General features: G+C 34.0%; 1 protein-coding gene across 15 annotated transcripts in view; it reads right to left on the minus strand.

Moving 5' to 3' along the window:
- Positions 1-17,820, minus strand: part of mpp7a (MAGUK p55 scaffold protein 7a) — a 192,619-nt gene that overhangs the window by 135,770 nt on the left and 39,029 nt on the right. For 14 of the 15 annotated variants that reach the window (XR_015503259.2, XR_015503264.2, XR_015503265.2 and 11 more), the window contains one exon: positions 7,136-7,288. Coding sequence is in view for 5 of the 15 variants with exons in the window: in XM_087274601.2 (XP_087130727.1) it covers positions 7,136-7,172 (37 nt within the window). In the remaining 10 variants the exon portion in view is untranslated. 15 annotated transcript variants of the gene reach the window in all.

The raw sequence follows: 17,820 nt of genomic DNA on the forward strand, positions 1-17,820 counted from the left end.
AAAATGTTGCACACTAAATTAAATTCATTTAACATTGGAAGATCAAGTTGCATGTGGTGTGGCTTTGCTTTACCTAATTATCCAATATGTCCATGTGTCTGAAAAATTATTATTATTATATTAATATTACTTTATAAAAATTATTATTAATGCAAGACTTTTTTTGCGCGATAAAAGAAATATCGCTGTTAATCTATTCTCAAAGTTATGTTGGGAGCTGCGTCTATTCTGAGCAAGCTATGATGACTTTCACCTTGATATCTTTTACCTGAACGGTGAGCCGTCTGACAAAAAAAAAAAAAAAAGGGGTCCTTCTGAATCAAATCAGCAGGATGCCCCTCTGGATCTTTCACTTACTTCGAAGACACTACTGACTCTGTTTACATGCATGGACATGTAATCTAGTTCTTTGCCTTAATAGACAATAATATAAGTAAGGTGTTTACGTGAAGTGCTTTCATGTAAGAGTTTCTTTTGTAATTTTGGGTGACTTTAACTTCATTTCAGCAGTTTCACTTGAACTCATGAACATTTCATTCATGCCCACATGACAAACTCAGGTATTTACTGGCAGCCGCATGTGTGGATCTTGTCGGAAAATATGGCAAAAAGTCCTACATGACGGTAATAGTTTGATTGCGGTGTTTACTTCAATAATGGCACTAATATATGCATACTCCACGCCTTAATTCCCTTTCTGTTTAGTTCAGTTATGACTTCAGTCAGATTAGGGTGATCAAAAATCACTGTTTGGATCTTTATTTATGTTTGGAAAAAAATAATAAAAAAAAATAAAAAAAATCACCAAAAGCGAGCTTTTCTTATTCTGATCTAACTGCACAGTAGCCAAGTCCCCTCAACAGTAACCATCCCTCAACATGAGCATCTCTGGAGCCTAGAATCTGTTATTTTACTGCGATTAGAAACAACAGGAGGGAATGAGATCCTGAAGCAGCCATCTGAACACCTGTAGAAAAGATCTGGTCCAATCACACTCTGATTCCATGTGACAGTACACACATAATGTCAATATCAGAGATCAGTCACATCTGAGAGAGAGAGAAAAGGAAACTTAAAAGATCTTTTCTCCTTTGAAACTGTAGCCATTACACTAAAGGCACCTAAATGTTTTATGTATCATGTAAAAGACTTTCTACATTCCAACAAATGCACTGAATATTCAGAAGAACCATTTGCGTTCTGCTTGTAGACAGCGACAGATATCTTGATCCTCTGAAAAGGGGGACATAAAACACAAATAGATGAAATTCCCTCTCCCTCCACTTTTCCCCCTTCTCTTTTCTCCTGCATTTGGTAAAATGAAGTGGAAATTTTCATTCTGATGTAATTGGAAACAGGGAGCTATTCCAGTGGCAACAAATCCTTGTGTTACAGTTCTGCATCCCTGTGGCAGTAGAAAGAGAGAGAAAGAGATGGAAAAGAGGAGGATAAATGGCTGGAAATCGATAAAGTGCTCCCAAAGCGCTTGCTGCTGCCGCTACTAAGGTTCCTCTCCCTCTCTCTCTCATTGGTTCTGTCCTCTGCTCCCAGATGCTCGACATTCTTGACATCAGAACGGAAAAATTTACTGTTAGCCGAGAAGAAATTTAATATGACCATTCCTGTCATATCCCTCATTGCAGCCATATTCAGCCGGTGCTCTGCTGAAGCCATAAGAGAGACTCAGCACCTGAGCGATAAACAATATGGAGCTCAATGTGGATCTCGTTACGGACAATGGCATCATTACACCATACACTTGTTTCGGAGCAGCACTGATGGAAGTAAGCGGATTCGCATACACGCTAATCAAAAAACAATTGGCGTTTGGAGTAGAAAACCTGCAGAGATAGTTTGATGCATAAAACCTGTCAAACTCGCAGGCATTCGTCTTCATTAGAGGAAGCTTATCTGCTAAAGAACTTCTGTCCTAACAGTTTCCCATGTGTCCCCTTTTGTCTCTCTCTCGGGCTAACTGGTGCTCTTATCTTTTTAGTGACGCCTTGGGGAGAGTTATCGTAATTGGATGAGCAGACCGGCCCAGAATAACACTGTAAAACTTCATACGGCTCATAAAAAGATAGTAGGGGGCTACGATGCTCCAATCAAAGGGCACATTCAGAGTGATCAGGCTAACAGACTGTGTGGAAGGCAGGTGGAAGAGCAGCTCTCAAAACAATGATCTTTCCTTTTACTGGAGACAAACTAAAAGAGAACAATCACTCATGTTTCTGAAACCTAATATCATAACAATGATATTATTAAGAAGCTTGAAAAGATTAAGAAAAAACATTTGTGAAATATAAAGATTATTTATTGTAAAACTAAGACAAAATATACTGTAAGTCATTAAATAAATGATTAAAACATTATATACTGAATAATAATGTTACCATAATTTGAATTAATTAACAAAAGATTGAATTAACTACTGAATTAATAAATTCAATAACTAATGACTAAATGAATGAATGAACTAACAATTGAATTAAATATAAAAACTATTTACAGTATATCTTTGTAAAATTATAAAGACAAAATATAATAATATAAAGGGAAATAAAGCCATTAAATGAATGGTTAAACCATTAAATATTGAATAAACCATAATTTGAATGAATTAACAAACAAATAACAAACAAATAAAAAATTTACATAAACGAATAAACAAATTAAATAATTATTTAACTTACGAATTAATAAACTAACAAATAAATCAATGAAAAAACAAACGAATCAATTAAAAAAATGAACAAACGAATCAATGAACAAACAAACAAAACAAACGATAGATCAAAAACAAAACAAACGAATGAATGAAACAAACTATTGCATTAATGAACAAATGAACGAACAAACAAACAAACGGCTGAATGAACAAACAAAACTAATTGTCTATAGTGTACAAGTGTGAATGGAAGTGTATGGGTGCAACTGGAAAGGAATCCGCTGCGTAAAACACATGCTGGATAAGTTGGCGGTTCATTCCGCTGTGGTGACCCCAGATTAATAAAGGGGCTAAACCAAAAAGAAAATGAATGAATGAACAAACAAAACAAACAAATGACTGGATAAATTAACAAAACCAAACTAATGAACAAACAAAGGAATGAACAAACAAATGAAAAAATAAACAAACAAACAAACAAACGAATTAACAAACAAATGAATAAAAGAACAACAAACAAATGAATAAACAAACAAACTAATGAACAAACAAATGAATGAATGAACAAATAACAAAAACAAATGAACATACAAACAAATTAATGAATGAACAAACAAACGAACGAACAAACAAAAACCAACAAGTGAATGAATGAATGTAAAAACAAACAAATCAACGAACAAACGAATGAATGAACAAACAAAAACCAACAAATGAATGAATGAATGTAAAAACAAACAAATCAATGAACAAACGAATGAATGAACAAACAAAAACCAACAAATGAATGAATGAATGAAAAAACAAACAAATGAATGAAAAAACGAATGAATGAACAAACAAAACCAACAAATGAATGAATGAACGAACGAACAAACAAACAAACAAACAAACAAAAACAACTGAATGAATGAACAAACAAACAAAAAAAACAAATGAACAAAAAACAAATGAATAAAGCAACAAAGAAACAAATAAAAAAAGAAACAAATGAATGAAACAACAAACAAAAAAACTAAACTAAACAAATTAATAAACATACAAACAAATGAAACGAAACAATTCAATGAACAACAAACATAAACAAACAAACAAACTAACTAATTGGGACTAATTAGAAAATAAGACAAGATCAGATGGTAACTTTTAATTTCGATGATTAAATAATTATTTTCTATTAATTTATTTTCATTTAAAATTAAAATAATAATTTATTTTTTTCTCCTCACTACCTCAAATCAAGAAAATAAAAGGGAAAAAATAAAGAAAAGAATAGGCTTCTTAATAGTGTATTTTCGGTAATCTATGTGTGTGAACAAGCTGAAGTGCACAAGATGATTGAGTTTGCAGTTGATGCAAGAGGAATTACAGTAATTTATCATATGACATCAACACCAGACCCATACTCTCTCACACACACACATACACATTTTACAGGTAGTGGGTGGAAGGCTCTGTCAGCCCAAGGACACCCAAGGGGAGTGAAATCAAATGCCACCAGGAAGCAAAACACCCACACGAACAACAGGATACATATGATGGAGTAAAAGAACAGTCTTTACATCCACACAGAGGAATGAGGTACAGAACAGACACCATGTGATGGAGAGTTTCAGTCAGAGAGAAACATAAGGGGGGTGAAAAGACTTAGAGGAGCCAGAAACAAGCGAATAATTTAATGGCGATCATTCTTGATCAACTTTATAGTAGGCTTTGGTGATTAAATCACAATTTCCTGAGTTATGAACAGGACATTTAGTGTCCGTGTGTGCATGTGGTTTATTTGAGGTGTCCAACAACAGCATAACAGCCAAAAGTGATGGCAAAATGTTTAGGGCACACAAGCGCTTGACATGAGGAATGAAATAGTTGCAATATATCAGATCCAGAGTGGCTTACTGGGCTTTCAAAGTGTTCATTAAAAACCTGTTGGGCAAGACAGGAACGCGTACAGCAGACGTAACCCAACCATACCACATGTCTCCCAGCAACCTTACAGTCGTCCATCAGATTTTTATATCCCACTATAGGCATTACTTTCTAATAGATTACATTCACTTCGTAATCCCTTTTTTATAAAGGAAATGAGAGCAAGAGTGAGGGATGTGGACAGGAGGGGAAATGAGAAAGAGACACGCTGAATTGAGCAGAAAGATAAAGAAAAACACTTTCTCTAAAACAGCCTGGGTTTTAAAGAAAGCAATACTTTTCTTTAGAATAGATGCTGTAAATTTGCATCTGTAGCCATTGCTCTGGGTTTTCTTTTCTGCAATTGGTTGCAGGCTCTGACTTTGCCAACGTTTTTGAATTTTGAAATGTCTGACAAGTGACCCATTTCATTTGATGATTGGTGGCCTGCTTCTGTCAGTGCAGCGTGGATCATCCTTTACGATAACTTCAGATGTATTATGTGACACTGAAGACTGGAGTAATGGCTGCTGAAAACTCAGCTTTGTCATCACAGGAATTAATTAAAATGTCCAAACAGAACAAAAGTCACTCAGAGGTCTACGAAGGACAAAATGTGCAAGTAAAAGAAAAAAAAACTGTTCTAAAACATCATATTAATTTTTCTTTGGCCAATTTCATGAACACAGATTTTCCGTAACTATGCTAATTCAATTCTTTCCTGACTTGAACGCTTTATTTCAATTTATTTTTACAAATCATTAACAGAATTTAATCAATACTCAATGCTAAACTTAGTTTTTAAAGTAAATTATTAGAAACTGCATTCATTTTAATGCTTCTTTTGTGTGTGTGTGTGTGGGGGGGGGGGGGGGGGGGGAGGGGGGGTTGTTGGGGGGGTCACAGTGAAAAAAGAATATGAACAAATATACAGTACATACAAACACAACTATAATCCACTTAATCATAGATATTATATAATTAAATTGAATAGCATGGCTCAGAAGAAGCAAAACAAATGAATAAACAAATAATAATGATATTAATAATAATAATAGTAATAATAATAACAATAATGAGTATATGATCCATAATAGGACTAAACAATATATCATCTGAGCACTGATACTGCAATGTGTGTATCCACAATAGTGCACCAAATATTGCAATGTGTGTATCTGCAATAGCCACATCACAGTATTAGATTATATATTAAACACACAAAAAAAAAACACAGGAATTTTTGTATTATTGTATAAAATTATTTATACAATGATGATCTTGTTATTTTAAGTTAGATTGTTACATTTTTTGCATTTGATTATTGTTAAAACCATAAAGCACTATTTATTTAACTTTTATTATTCGTTATATTTTATGCAGATCCACTTCATAGAAAAAGACTTAAATCACCCAAGTGAAATTAAATCATTAAAATCTTTCCTAATAGAGCTATTTAAATCACCTGGTGAAATTATATTCATATCGCAACAGAACAAAATATCGCAATATCAGATTTTTCCCAATAACGTGCAAACCTTTTCCACAGGCCACAATAACCAAAAATGAATAGTTAAGTCATTTTAATTCTGAAGCCTTTCTAACAGACAGAACCCCTATTAACTAATAATAATAATAATAGACATCGGGAAATGATAGGGCGACACAGTGGCTAAATGGTTAGCACTGTCGCGTAAAAGCAAGGTCGCTGGTTCAAGTCTCGGCTGGGTCGGTTGTCGGAATTTGCATGTTCTCCCCGTGTTGGTGTGGGTTTCCTCCAAGTGCTCTGGGTTCCCTCACGGTCCAAAGACTTGCGCTATAGGTCGATTAAATAAACTGTGCGTCTGTATAAATGAATAAAATGTGTGAGTGTGTGTGTGTGTGTGTGTGTGTGTGTGTGTGTGTGTGTGTGAGAGAGAGAGAGAGAGAGAGAGAGAATGTGAGTGTATAGGTGTTTCTCAGTACTGGGAAATGTAATATGTTGTTAAATATGTTGGCGGTTCATTCCACTGTGGTGACCCCTGATTAATAAAAGGACTAAACCGAAGGAAAGTTAATTAATTAATTAATTAATTAATTAAATTGGATTAAATATTTCCATTTCAATGGGTTGCAAAGTGGCAATTTCTGCCATTAAGATGCTAATTTGGGCCAAGAATAAATTAGTCTAAATGTAAATAAGTGTCAAATCTATTCATTTATTTTTTTATTTATATGTTTTGCAAAATTGAAGTTGTTTGCATTAAGGTATTTTATTATTTTATTTATTTATTTATTTATTTATTATAATTACTATTATTATTAATTTTATTTTGCATTAAAAGATCATTTTAAACATTCTTTGGAAAAAATTTACCTAAAGGTGCAAAGGGACAAATTATAATAATAAAACTGTTTTATAAATGCATTTTACAAAAAGTAAAAAACAATTAAACTTGCTAGTTTACTAACCCCAAACTTTGCATTAAGTCATATACAGTACACATATAGGCAATAGACCTAACGGTTATATAAAAAAGGTGTTCAAAAAAACTTTTTAAAACGTTTTAAATCAGTTACCCATCTCACTGCCGGATCTGGAGGAGAGGGCCGGCATGATGACAGAAGATCTGCTTCCTCTAAACTTCACACGTGTAACAATCCAGCAATGTTGGGGATGGACGACTCGACCCCAGGAAGAGTCTGTAAACCTTGGTTATGTCATTGGCAAATCTACAAAAAAAAAAACAACAAAATGCATTCATTAAAAAAAAGTTCTTATTCGAGCACACATACACAGATTCAAACAGGACAAGCCCTTCAAACAGAGCTCACTTTGTAATATCTAATGAGGAGTTCAAACAGAGGAAGATGCAAGGCAAAGGAACAGAAAAAGAAATGAGGAAACAGAATGAAAGAGACAGAGATGCATTAGGCCTGAATGTTCCCCGAATCAATTCCAATTTATGTTTTATTCCATCCAGGGCCTTGTGCCTGCCCGGATCCGTGCCGCGGCACCGAAAGCACCTGAACCCTTTATGTCACCCCAAAGACCTGTAACCGGTGGCCTAAAAGAACAAATGAAAAATTGAGAGATGGAAAGAGGAAGGTGGGGGCAACCATACTTGCTCTATATAGATCACACAGTATCAGGTTTGTGGAGCAAGAATCCAAAGGAAGAGAGAGAGAGAGAGAGACAGAAAAGAGAGAGAGATGATTGCAATGAAAGGTATGCTGGAGATTCAATCATATGCTGCTATCTGATAATACTAAAGAACACTGCTGCCATCTAGTGGTGCCATTTCAGCCAACAACAACAACATACAAGCTGCAGCCATTATGTGAATCTTCAGAGAAAATTCCATTTACGAAGAAAAATTAAAAACTCTTATCAAAATTATTACATGCATGTATTGTGCGTGTGTAGTGTGTATATATATAAATATATACATATTTATACACACACCAGCGTTTCTGCAGGTTTCAGACTCACACTGGGCTAAACACTAAAGAATTTAAGGAAAAAGATTTTTCACCAAGCTAAAAAAATTTTTATTTGTTTTGTTTCTTAGCAACATATTTGAAAACAAGAAAACGCTAGTTGTATACACCTTTTTTCCAACATGCGCTTTCTTTAAAATAAAACAAAAAAATGGACAAATGTATGCACAACAGTCCATGTCCAGGTTAGTATCCTCAAACTAAATACGTGGAGAACTTTTAACAAATTTTATCATGCACACCGCATTCCACAGAAACAGCAGCATGAATAATCGTTCAGATGTAAATGGAAAGATGCTTACTCTATATACCAATATGGTTTAAATACATAAAACCTTTGTTTAAAGTTTTATTAAAATGGATGCAGAAGTATGCAGAAGGACTTTCAATTTTGCAGTAACCTGAGTGAAGCACTGGTGAACTGCATGCAGTTATAAAATTGGCACGTTTAAGGTCTGTTTTCTTTAAAAATCAATGATCTTCACTGCCTGATTGATATTCGATTTAAGGTTGGTCTCATTTTGTATAAGCAGCATTCCATTAAATGACATTTTCCCACAGCATGTTTTATGAACATTTATTTTACTCCAGTATTTTCAATAGAGTTTCTTCGCTAGCCTGCTGATCATGCTGCATAAATGGGTTTTTATCTTGTTTTACACTTGAACAACTAAGACTGCATTTACACTGCAGATCTTAATGGTTAAATCCGATTATGTGACTATATCTGATTTTTTTGACAACCCACTTACATCATCTTTTTAACATGACTTTTATCCAATTGACTGCATTTACACTGGAGACAGCAAAGATGCAATGACTAGGTAAAAAAGTGGCCGCTGACTGACAGCTGATAATAAAAGATTTCTTCATTCCTATATTTAATCTGTTCGCAGGGTTAACTTTTTTATTTTATTTTATTCTTTTTGACAGGTTGTTTTACTATAAATTATGGAAGAAAAGTAATCAGACAGGTGAAAATCCAAACTACCTGCTTACATGAGAACGCAGATCCAATTCATACTGGATACATTTTCATATACTGCAAGAAAAAGGCCTGAATATGATATGAAAAAATCAGAATCCATGCGATTTTTTCTGCTTATGCCAAGTTCAGACGGCATGGTTTTAGCCCCAATTTTGATTCACCGACAGGTTTTGAGAAATCAGCGACAATTGCCTGAAATCACAGGCATATCGGTGCTCGTTCACGTGAGTGACAATCATGCAATGTGAACTTTCAAAAATGCGATCTGAGAGAATCGCTGATTAGTCGCCAACACCCATGAGATATTTGACATGCTAAATATGTGGACCTGTCTGTCATTCAAATCATGCCGTGTGAAATGTTTTCTGATTGAAAACAACATCGGCAATCACCTACAACCAATGAGAGAGCAAAATCCACTAGCATGGGTATCTGCAGGCCAGCGGGAAGTTGGGGGAGAAGTTAAAAATGCTCATTTTCAGTTTATTTGAAATGGAGGAAAAACTAGTGTAAATTTGGCAGGAGCACCATGTCTGTTCTGAGTCATTTAAACAATATCACATCCGGGTCGAAAAGTGAAAAAAAAGTTGAGGAGAAATAGCCAGGTAAGCAAAATAAGTACATTTTCGAAAGCTAAAGCCTTCTTTTTCATTATGTAGTTAATAACAAAAGACATACTATGTGACCTTGCATTGTTTCCATGTTACTTCTCGCGTTTGTTTGGTTGTGAGATGTAGTTGGGACAAAGTTGTTGGCGATTCTTCCTATTTTAAAGTCATCCAGTGTCGCCAATTCATTTTTCTGTGCTGACAGAAGAGGCACCGACAGAACTTTTAGAAAAAATATGCAGTCTGACCTTGACTTTACACGTACATGGTTCGTATCCTTAAAAAAAAAAAAAAAAAAAAAGTCACATTACCGTTCACTGGAAGTTTATTGGTATGGGAAGAAACACAGCTGTGCATATATACCCTATTGGGTGGTTCTCTGCCCAATTGGGTAGCTTTACATGGACATGGGAACTTTAACAGCAGTTTAAAATGATTTTAGAGCTACAACACATTATTTATTTTAATATTAACTTTAAGGCTTTTGTTTTTGAAATTTAAGACTTTAAGAACCGACAGGCACCCTGACACACACACACACACACACAAGAACACTGCAGAAATCAAGATTCCACCAGAGAAAGTTAGAAGTTATACACAAAAGTTAACTCGTGGTCAGATTGATTTATTTTGTTCTGTCATTAGTAATTCTATCCTGCTGTCCATTTCCTCTCTTTTCTCTTTTCTGATTCTTCTGTCGGTCTCTGTGTCCGCCTCTAGTCCTGTAACTGACTCATGGCAGTCGTGTTGTTATTAAACGCATGGCGTGTCATTGGTGTGCACATGCTGTTTTAAGAGCACACACACTATGCTATTTCAGCATGTACGAGTGTGTTTATGTGTCTGTAAACTTCATTCAGTGAAGAAGAAAAAAATGTAGTCTTCCAGTCAGTAAAAGATTTTGACTAATATATCGTGCTGCCTCTGGAAGAATGAACAAACCAGCGACACACTTTTGAAATCATATGCACAATTAAAAGTAAGATTTCATTGACGGATGCAGGGCAAACAGAACCAGTGTTGAATTAAGACACATTTTTAATTAAAAAAGTAACTTTTTTTACCAAGTTTACCAATTTCAAAAATATTTCCAACTAAAATTACACTATCATGACGACACAGTTCCAAAAAGTAAATAGAAATAAATTTTTGTCATTCACCAAACTAAACTGACAGAAGAGACTTCATAAACTCATATTAAAACCCTACTAAAAGGGTGTCATTTTAAATAATTACCAAAATAAAAAGTCACAATACAAGTTGACAAAAAATCCTTTAAATCTTGACATTATACAGATTTATGTAGAAATTAAACAATACTGGGCAATGCAGTGGCGCAGTAGGTAGTGCTGTCGCCTCACAGCAAGAAGGTCGCTGGTTCGAATCTCGGCTCAGTTGGCGTTTCTGTGCGGAGTTTGCATGTTCTCCCTGCATTTGCGTGGGTTTCCTCCGGGTGCTCACAGCAATTGTCCGTAGTGTGTGTGTGTGTGTGTGTGTGTGTGTGTGTGTGTGTGTGTGTGTGTGTGTGTGTGTGTGTGTGTGTGTGTGTGTGTGTGTGTGTGAGAATGTTTCCCAGAGACTTTCTTTTGTTTGGTCGGGGGGGATAAATACTTTTAAAAATCGAATCTACAGGAAAAAATGAAATTCTAATAAATAAAACAAAAATAAACAATGACAAGTGAATTTATTTTTCTAACACAAATGATGTTGACTGTGCTTGTACTGAATTTAGAAAAATCCTTTAATTTATTCTGTACATGATAAAAAAAGGAAAGTGAGCTATTTATTGCTGCAATGCTGACTCAAAATAGAAAAGGTTGACTAAAGCGCTGCAGTTTTAAGTCACACAGACCACAAGGTAAATGTGCAGACATGTGCGTTTTATTTTAAAAAATGGAGTAATTAGAGATCATTTAATCATGCTCTAATATAGTATGAAGCTTCACTGCTTCATAGAGAATATCGTAATTAATTAACATGGCAACAAATTATTGAATCTGCAGGTGCACCAATACAGAAGTTATAGATTAATTCATCATGAGAACTGCAGCATATTAGAGGTATTTAAAAGGCCTAAGATTGGTGTATTGGTAAAATGAATTATGACTGCTGGAGAGACTTGTGCATTGTCTGTAGTATAATAAGAGCAGGTATGGGCTAAATTCAGCCATGCTGACTCGATGCTTACATTTGTATTGCTAATCTATCACTTGAACAGACCTACACAGTATATGACTGTATCTACAGAACTTTGTGGGATGTATAGGTGACATTAATAAGAACACACACCAATAGAAACACATAAAAAAGAAAGAAAATAGTGTTATTTTAAGTTTTAACCCAATCTACAACTCAATCTTTCTAAGAGTTTGTCTCATGCTTGCATCCAGCAAATCTGCTGCCATGAAGGTCATGAAGGCCTGGTAGGGCTTCAACCATAAAACACACATACCTGTTTTATATGGAAAACTACAAAACGCTCCCCTGACTTCATACAAAGAAACTTTGGGAAAACAATAAATTGCCACATGCCAGAAACAAACTATATGGCAGACTGACTCTATGACTGTGTGTCTGCTAAAAGCATAATAAAGTGAAGTCAGTTGGCTTTGAGCTTATCTGCAGTTGTGTCAGGCTCAATGGGAGTTAGCTAGAGCTCCCCTGGTGGGAGCACCATTATTCAGGCTAAAAGCACTTTTTTATTGGCACATATCAAAAAGTACATGCACAATCAGTGCTCTTTTTTACTTAATGAAATTAATTTGTCTTCAATTGTTTCACAAGCTTCATGTATGCGGTCAAGGTCTGACTGGTTTGCATAGCCTCAACAACTGGTATCTACGTAAAAATATATTGACGACTATTAAAAAGTAACCCCATATTCTATCATGTCATGCATTTAGATTTCATAACAGTTAGTTGTAGATGTTTTACCTGTGTTACAGCAACGTTCTGAAAACACCAACAGGCCAGAGTGTTTATACTCTTTTAGGCTGGTTTACTTACAATTACACAAAGCTATGGGACAGTAGAAAGAGCTTTAACAGCAACAACAACAAAACTACATTTTAGCTTGGATGGGTGTAAAAATGTGATTTCTCATTTACAGTTTCCACACGGTGCACTTACAATTCACAACGTATCACCTGCACATATATTCACAAAACCACACCCATAAACCGGTGAAACAAGATTTACCAGTTCACGCAGGACGATAGGATAAAAACAAACAGACACAAACAGACATTAAAAATGAGGGAAAAGGACACAAAAAAATGTTGGGTTCCATACAATTCCTTCATGTTGTCCCATCGCAAATTAAGTTGACTTAACCACTTTTACAAATTTAAGTGGATTAAACATAAAAGTCCCCAAAACAATTGTGTGGTTTCAACTCATTTTAAGTAAGTAGTTTAAACAAGCAGCGCAAGTCAATTAAAAAAATGCTGTAATCCACACAATTGATTAGTGTTGGGACAACATGAAGGAATTAAGGTGAATTTCTAAAAACTAATAAAGTTAAGTGAATTGAACAAAAAATGAATATGTTTTTTTTTTTATTAAAAATTATTTAATTTCAGCTCATATTAAAAAAAAGTTTGAGCAAACAGCAAATGACTTTTGATAGAAAATAAATTTAATGTATATTAAAAGACATTTTAAAGAAACTCGCATTAAAATGCAAATACATTTGCTACGGAGGCAAGTAATGGCCTAAAATTAAAACTCAACAAATGCTACACACAGTAAAAATTTACATTGGAGAACATGTGACAGTCTACAATACCGATCAAAAGTTTGGGATGAGTAGGATTTTTAGATGTTTTAAAATAAGCTTATTCTGCTCACCAAGGCTGCATTTATTTCATTAAAAACAGTACAAATTGTAAAATTATTGCACTATAAAATAACTGTTCAAAAGTGGTTTATAATTTTATTTAATTATTTATTCCCGTGATTTTAATCCTGGAATAAATATTCCATATAATAAATATTCCATAAAATTTTTTTGATCCTTCAGAAATCACTCTAATATTAATTATTGATGTTGCTATTATTATTATTATTTTTATTATTATTACTAATAATATTAGTAATGATAATATCAATAAATGCAATAATGACTGGATTAATTATTTCATTCGAAACTACATACAATAAGAAATAAATAAATATTTATTATGTAATTAACAATTGAACAATGTTTTTTTTTTTTTTACATTTAATAATGCAACCTTGATTAACAGAATTTTTTTTTTTTAAAAAGCATGAAAAAAAAAAAAAAAAACGACCCCAAACTTCTGGCCGGTAGTTTAATGTAATTTATATGTAACATCCACAATTTATTCACGTGGGACGACGCAATGGCGCAGCAGGTAGTGTTGTCACCTCACAGCAAGAAGGTCGCTGGTTCAAGCCTTGTAATAAAGGGACTAAGCCGACAAGAAAATGAATTTCTTCACGTAAGCAAATCATGGTTTTCAATCATTTCTGTTCACAGTTACCTATAACATTCAATCATCTTCCTCGGCTTAGTCTCTGATTTATAAGAGATCGCAACAATGGAATGAACCGCCTCACCTATAACATGCATTTGAAAATGCCTCATGTGCCAAAAACTGCACTGAAAAAATATTCAAAGATGATTCCTTTTTTTTTTTTTTTTTTTTTTTAGTTAAGTGGTTGTGAACTATTTATTTGGGCTAAATTTAAACAAACACATTAAGTTGAACATTACAACATTTAATTTGTTAATTTGTAAATTCAACCCAAATAAATAGTTTGCATCAACTTTGCAGACATCATTTTTTCAGTTTGTCCTAGGTTTTAATAAAAAAAAGTCACAAATGTGTTTTTAACAAAAGAGAAGCTTTTTAATACTTTAAAATACTTGTATTATTGTTTTAATTAAATTGAATAGATGAAGCTGTAAACAAATACATTCAAAATAGTATAATATTAAATCATCAATTATTCTAAATTATATTATTTTATAAAACAAAGCATACGTTTGTTTAATGTTTAAGTCCTGTAATAGAAAGATACATTTCTGCACGTTGTAACCAGCAGGTGGAGATGCAACATAAAGCTACACTTGCTCACCATCCACTCAAACACACAAATATGCAAGACAGTTGAAGAGACGTTAGTAAGGAATTATCATCAACACAAAACCTTGGAATGTCACGTAAAAAGTCAAAACCTTGATACAGGGAGTATGTTTAAAATCATGTCTTTTTCCAAACCACAGCACTTCAGTTATTCAATAAACAAACATTAAAAGGTTATGCAAAGTCGAATGGAGAAATGGTTCAATAGTTCCAGTTAGCTCAAAGTTCATTTTTAGTAAACTGTGTGTGTGTGTGTGTGCGGCTGTGCGCATGCATATATATATATATATGTGTGTGATATCAGGACACAAGTGTATAAATAACCCATGTATGATATTTTTTAAACATCTCTATTTTTTTGTTTTCAGAAAGTGAAAATGCGATAAAAAACAGTTTGTAAAGTAAAAAATTAATGGCGACCTATGGAATGTTGCCTCGATTCACAAAAACAAACGTTTGTGAGTGTGTGTGTGCGTGTATGTGTGTGAGAATGTGCCATCAAAGGTGTATCTGAGGTTTGGAGCATTGTATGGGTCATTATGGTGATGACTGGCAGCATTTGTGTGAGAACAACAGGCCCATTCCTTCAATGAGAGATTGGGTGTGTATTGTATGTGAGCTTCTCTATGGGCCCTCAGAGGCTGTGTGGAGTCATTAGGAGATGAATGATTTATTTAGGGCTCCGTTTAGAGGACAGCTTCCATAGGCACTCTGCCACCCCACCACACATCACTGCTCACTCCATTCATTCTGTGGACTGACAGACATGTGAGGAAAATGTACACCATCTGAACTCATTCTTAAAGCAAACACACTTGGAGGGAGTTAGCAAATGATTAAAAGTGAAGCTATGTTTATATTTTGATTCTCCACTTTGATAACTTCAAATCTAAGGCCAATAGAAACACGCTGCGCAACGTATTATCTGGTTAGTTACCATCAGTGTTGGGTAAGTTACTTTAAAAAAAGTAATAGATTACAAATTACTGACAAATCCTGGAAAATTGTAACCTGATTACATTACTAATAATGTAAAAAGTAATCAGATTACTAGTTACATTACATTTAAGTTACTTTTAAAATTTACCTATAAAATACAAAATAAACTGCAGCTCTTTCAGTTATTTAATATTCATTGAGAAACATTACAATGGGTTGATCACAGCAGCTTAACATACTTAAAAAGACTTAAAGAGTCCGCCCAAAATATATATATAAAGAATTGTTGAACACAAAAGAAGACATGATGAAAACTGGATACTTGTAACTAGTGACATCCATAGTATGAAAAAGCACTGCAGTGTTTGGGTGTTCTGTGTTTGTCTGAGGTAATTAATCTACCGAAACGTGTATAGTCAATACAAATCATGAAGCTGATCGATCAGTTCTTGTCGCATAACTCGTGGTTTTCAACTGAAAAATGTGAGCGTGCACAATATACACTCCGAATATATGTGCGCAAGTCATGTGCCTCAATTGGAAATAACAAACTCGCACTCGCAAAAGACGCGATATGTGAATGACCCCATAAGCAGCTACGCTTCTCTTCACATTCAGAAGATACCTTAACTCCCGTTCCTGCACAAAAAAACTATTTAGCCTGTTTAGGTGGAGTACCTCTATGTTTTTGGATGCCGATGTCCTTGGTGACGAGTCTTCTGCTTTCTATTCAAATGCTTGAACAAGTTGACGGCAGAGTTAAAAGCAGTCCAAAGTTCTTTAGAGATCGGACATAGACTGCATTTCACAGCAATACTTTTGTTTTTACACTCAATGATATCCAAGCAATGTCTGTATTTCCACTTGAAACAACCACTTTCGACAGCTTCAGCTCGTCTTCTCCAGCAATTTAAAAGCGGATGCTTATTAACTGACGTTGCAGCTGAAATTGTTATTTAAAAGAAGCATTTTGTCTTACAAAAACTATATTTGTAACTCAACTAATGCAATTACATTGACTTTATTAACTGTAATCAAATTACACAAATTTAAAATGTAATTCATTACATTACTGCGTTCCCCAAAAATGTAATTCGACTACAGTAATGTGTTACTGTGGAACGCGTTACACTCAACTCTGATTACCATCACGAGCATGCAATGTAATGCTGTACACCTGAATGCTAGTGTACTTATGTTTAGAGACATTTTATAAACAATGCTATGCTACTGTTCAAAATTTAGTTTTGATCTTTTCTTAAAGAGGTCTCTTCTACTCATCGGCACAGATCGCAAATTGATCATAAATCATGTCGTAGATATACTTAACTAAAACTAGTATTCTACAATTTACATAACTGACTTAAAAAATCATCATAGTCTGACAGTACAGTAGTTCTCAATTGTTGAATACTAAATCTTTAACAGCTTGTGTGTTATCACATTCTCCTTTAAAATACATTTATTAGAAACTGAATAAACAGTAGCTTTACCATTCGTATAAGCCAAATATTAATTAAATTCGGTTTACTCATCCTTAATTTTGATTGGCCATTCCTATAATTCTGACATCTTTGAGCATTGTTAGAGCAAACGGCAAAGCCCAATTTCTCCATTCTTCGATGTCACGTGATCCTACAAAATAAGGATACTAAAGTACAAACATACTAATCTAATGCTCAAAAAAGTCATTATTCAGATTAAAAATAGCTTTTTAGACATGAATGGAAAGGTTCAACAGAACAGCATTAATACTTTTTTGTAATTAAATGTAAAAGTTTTTGTATTTTCTAATAATTAAAGCATCCCTTCTGAATAAAAGCCCTGAATTACTTAACAGAAATAGTAAAGATCTCAGACTTTTGAAATAACCTTTGCTGTTTGTTCAAAATGCTTATTTAAAAGGAGCTTAGGTAGCATAATTATAGAGTTTTATGGAGGAAAACCTCGTTCGATACACAAATTTGTAAAAAAAATTTTTTTTAAAAAGTGTAGTTTGTGTAAACAAATGTTTTCTAAATAACTTTTCTACAGAGGAGATATTAATCCAAAATCTGAGGTAAAAATTATTAGTCAGCATTAAAAAAAAAACAAAAAAAACAAACAAACCAACAAGAA

This window comes from Danio rerio, chromosome 12 (assembly GCF_052040795.2).
Source record: "Danio rerio strain M-AB ecotype USA chromosome 12, GRCz13ab, whole genome shotgun sequence".
NCBI lineage: Eukaryota > Metazoa > Chordata > Actinopteri > Cypriniformes > Danionidae > Danio > Danio rerio.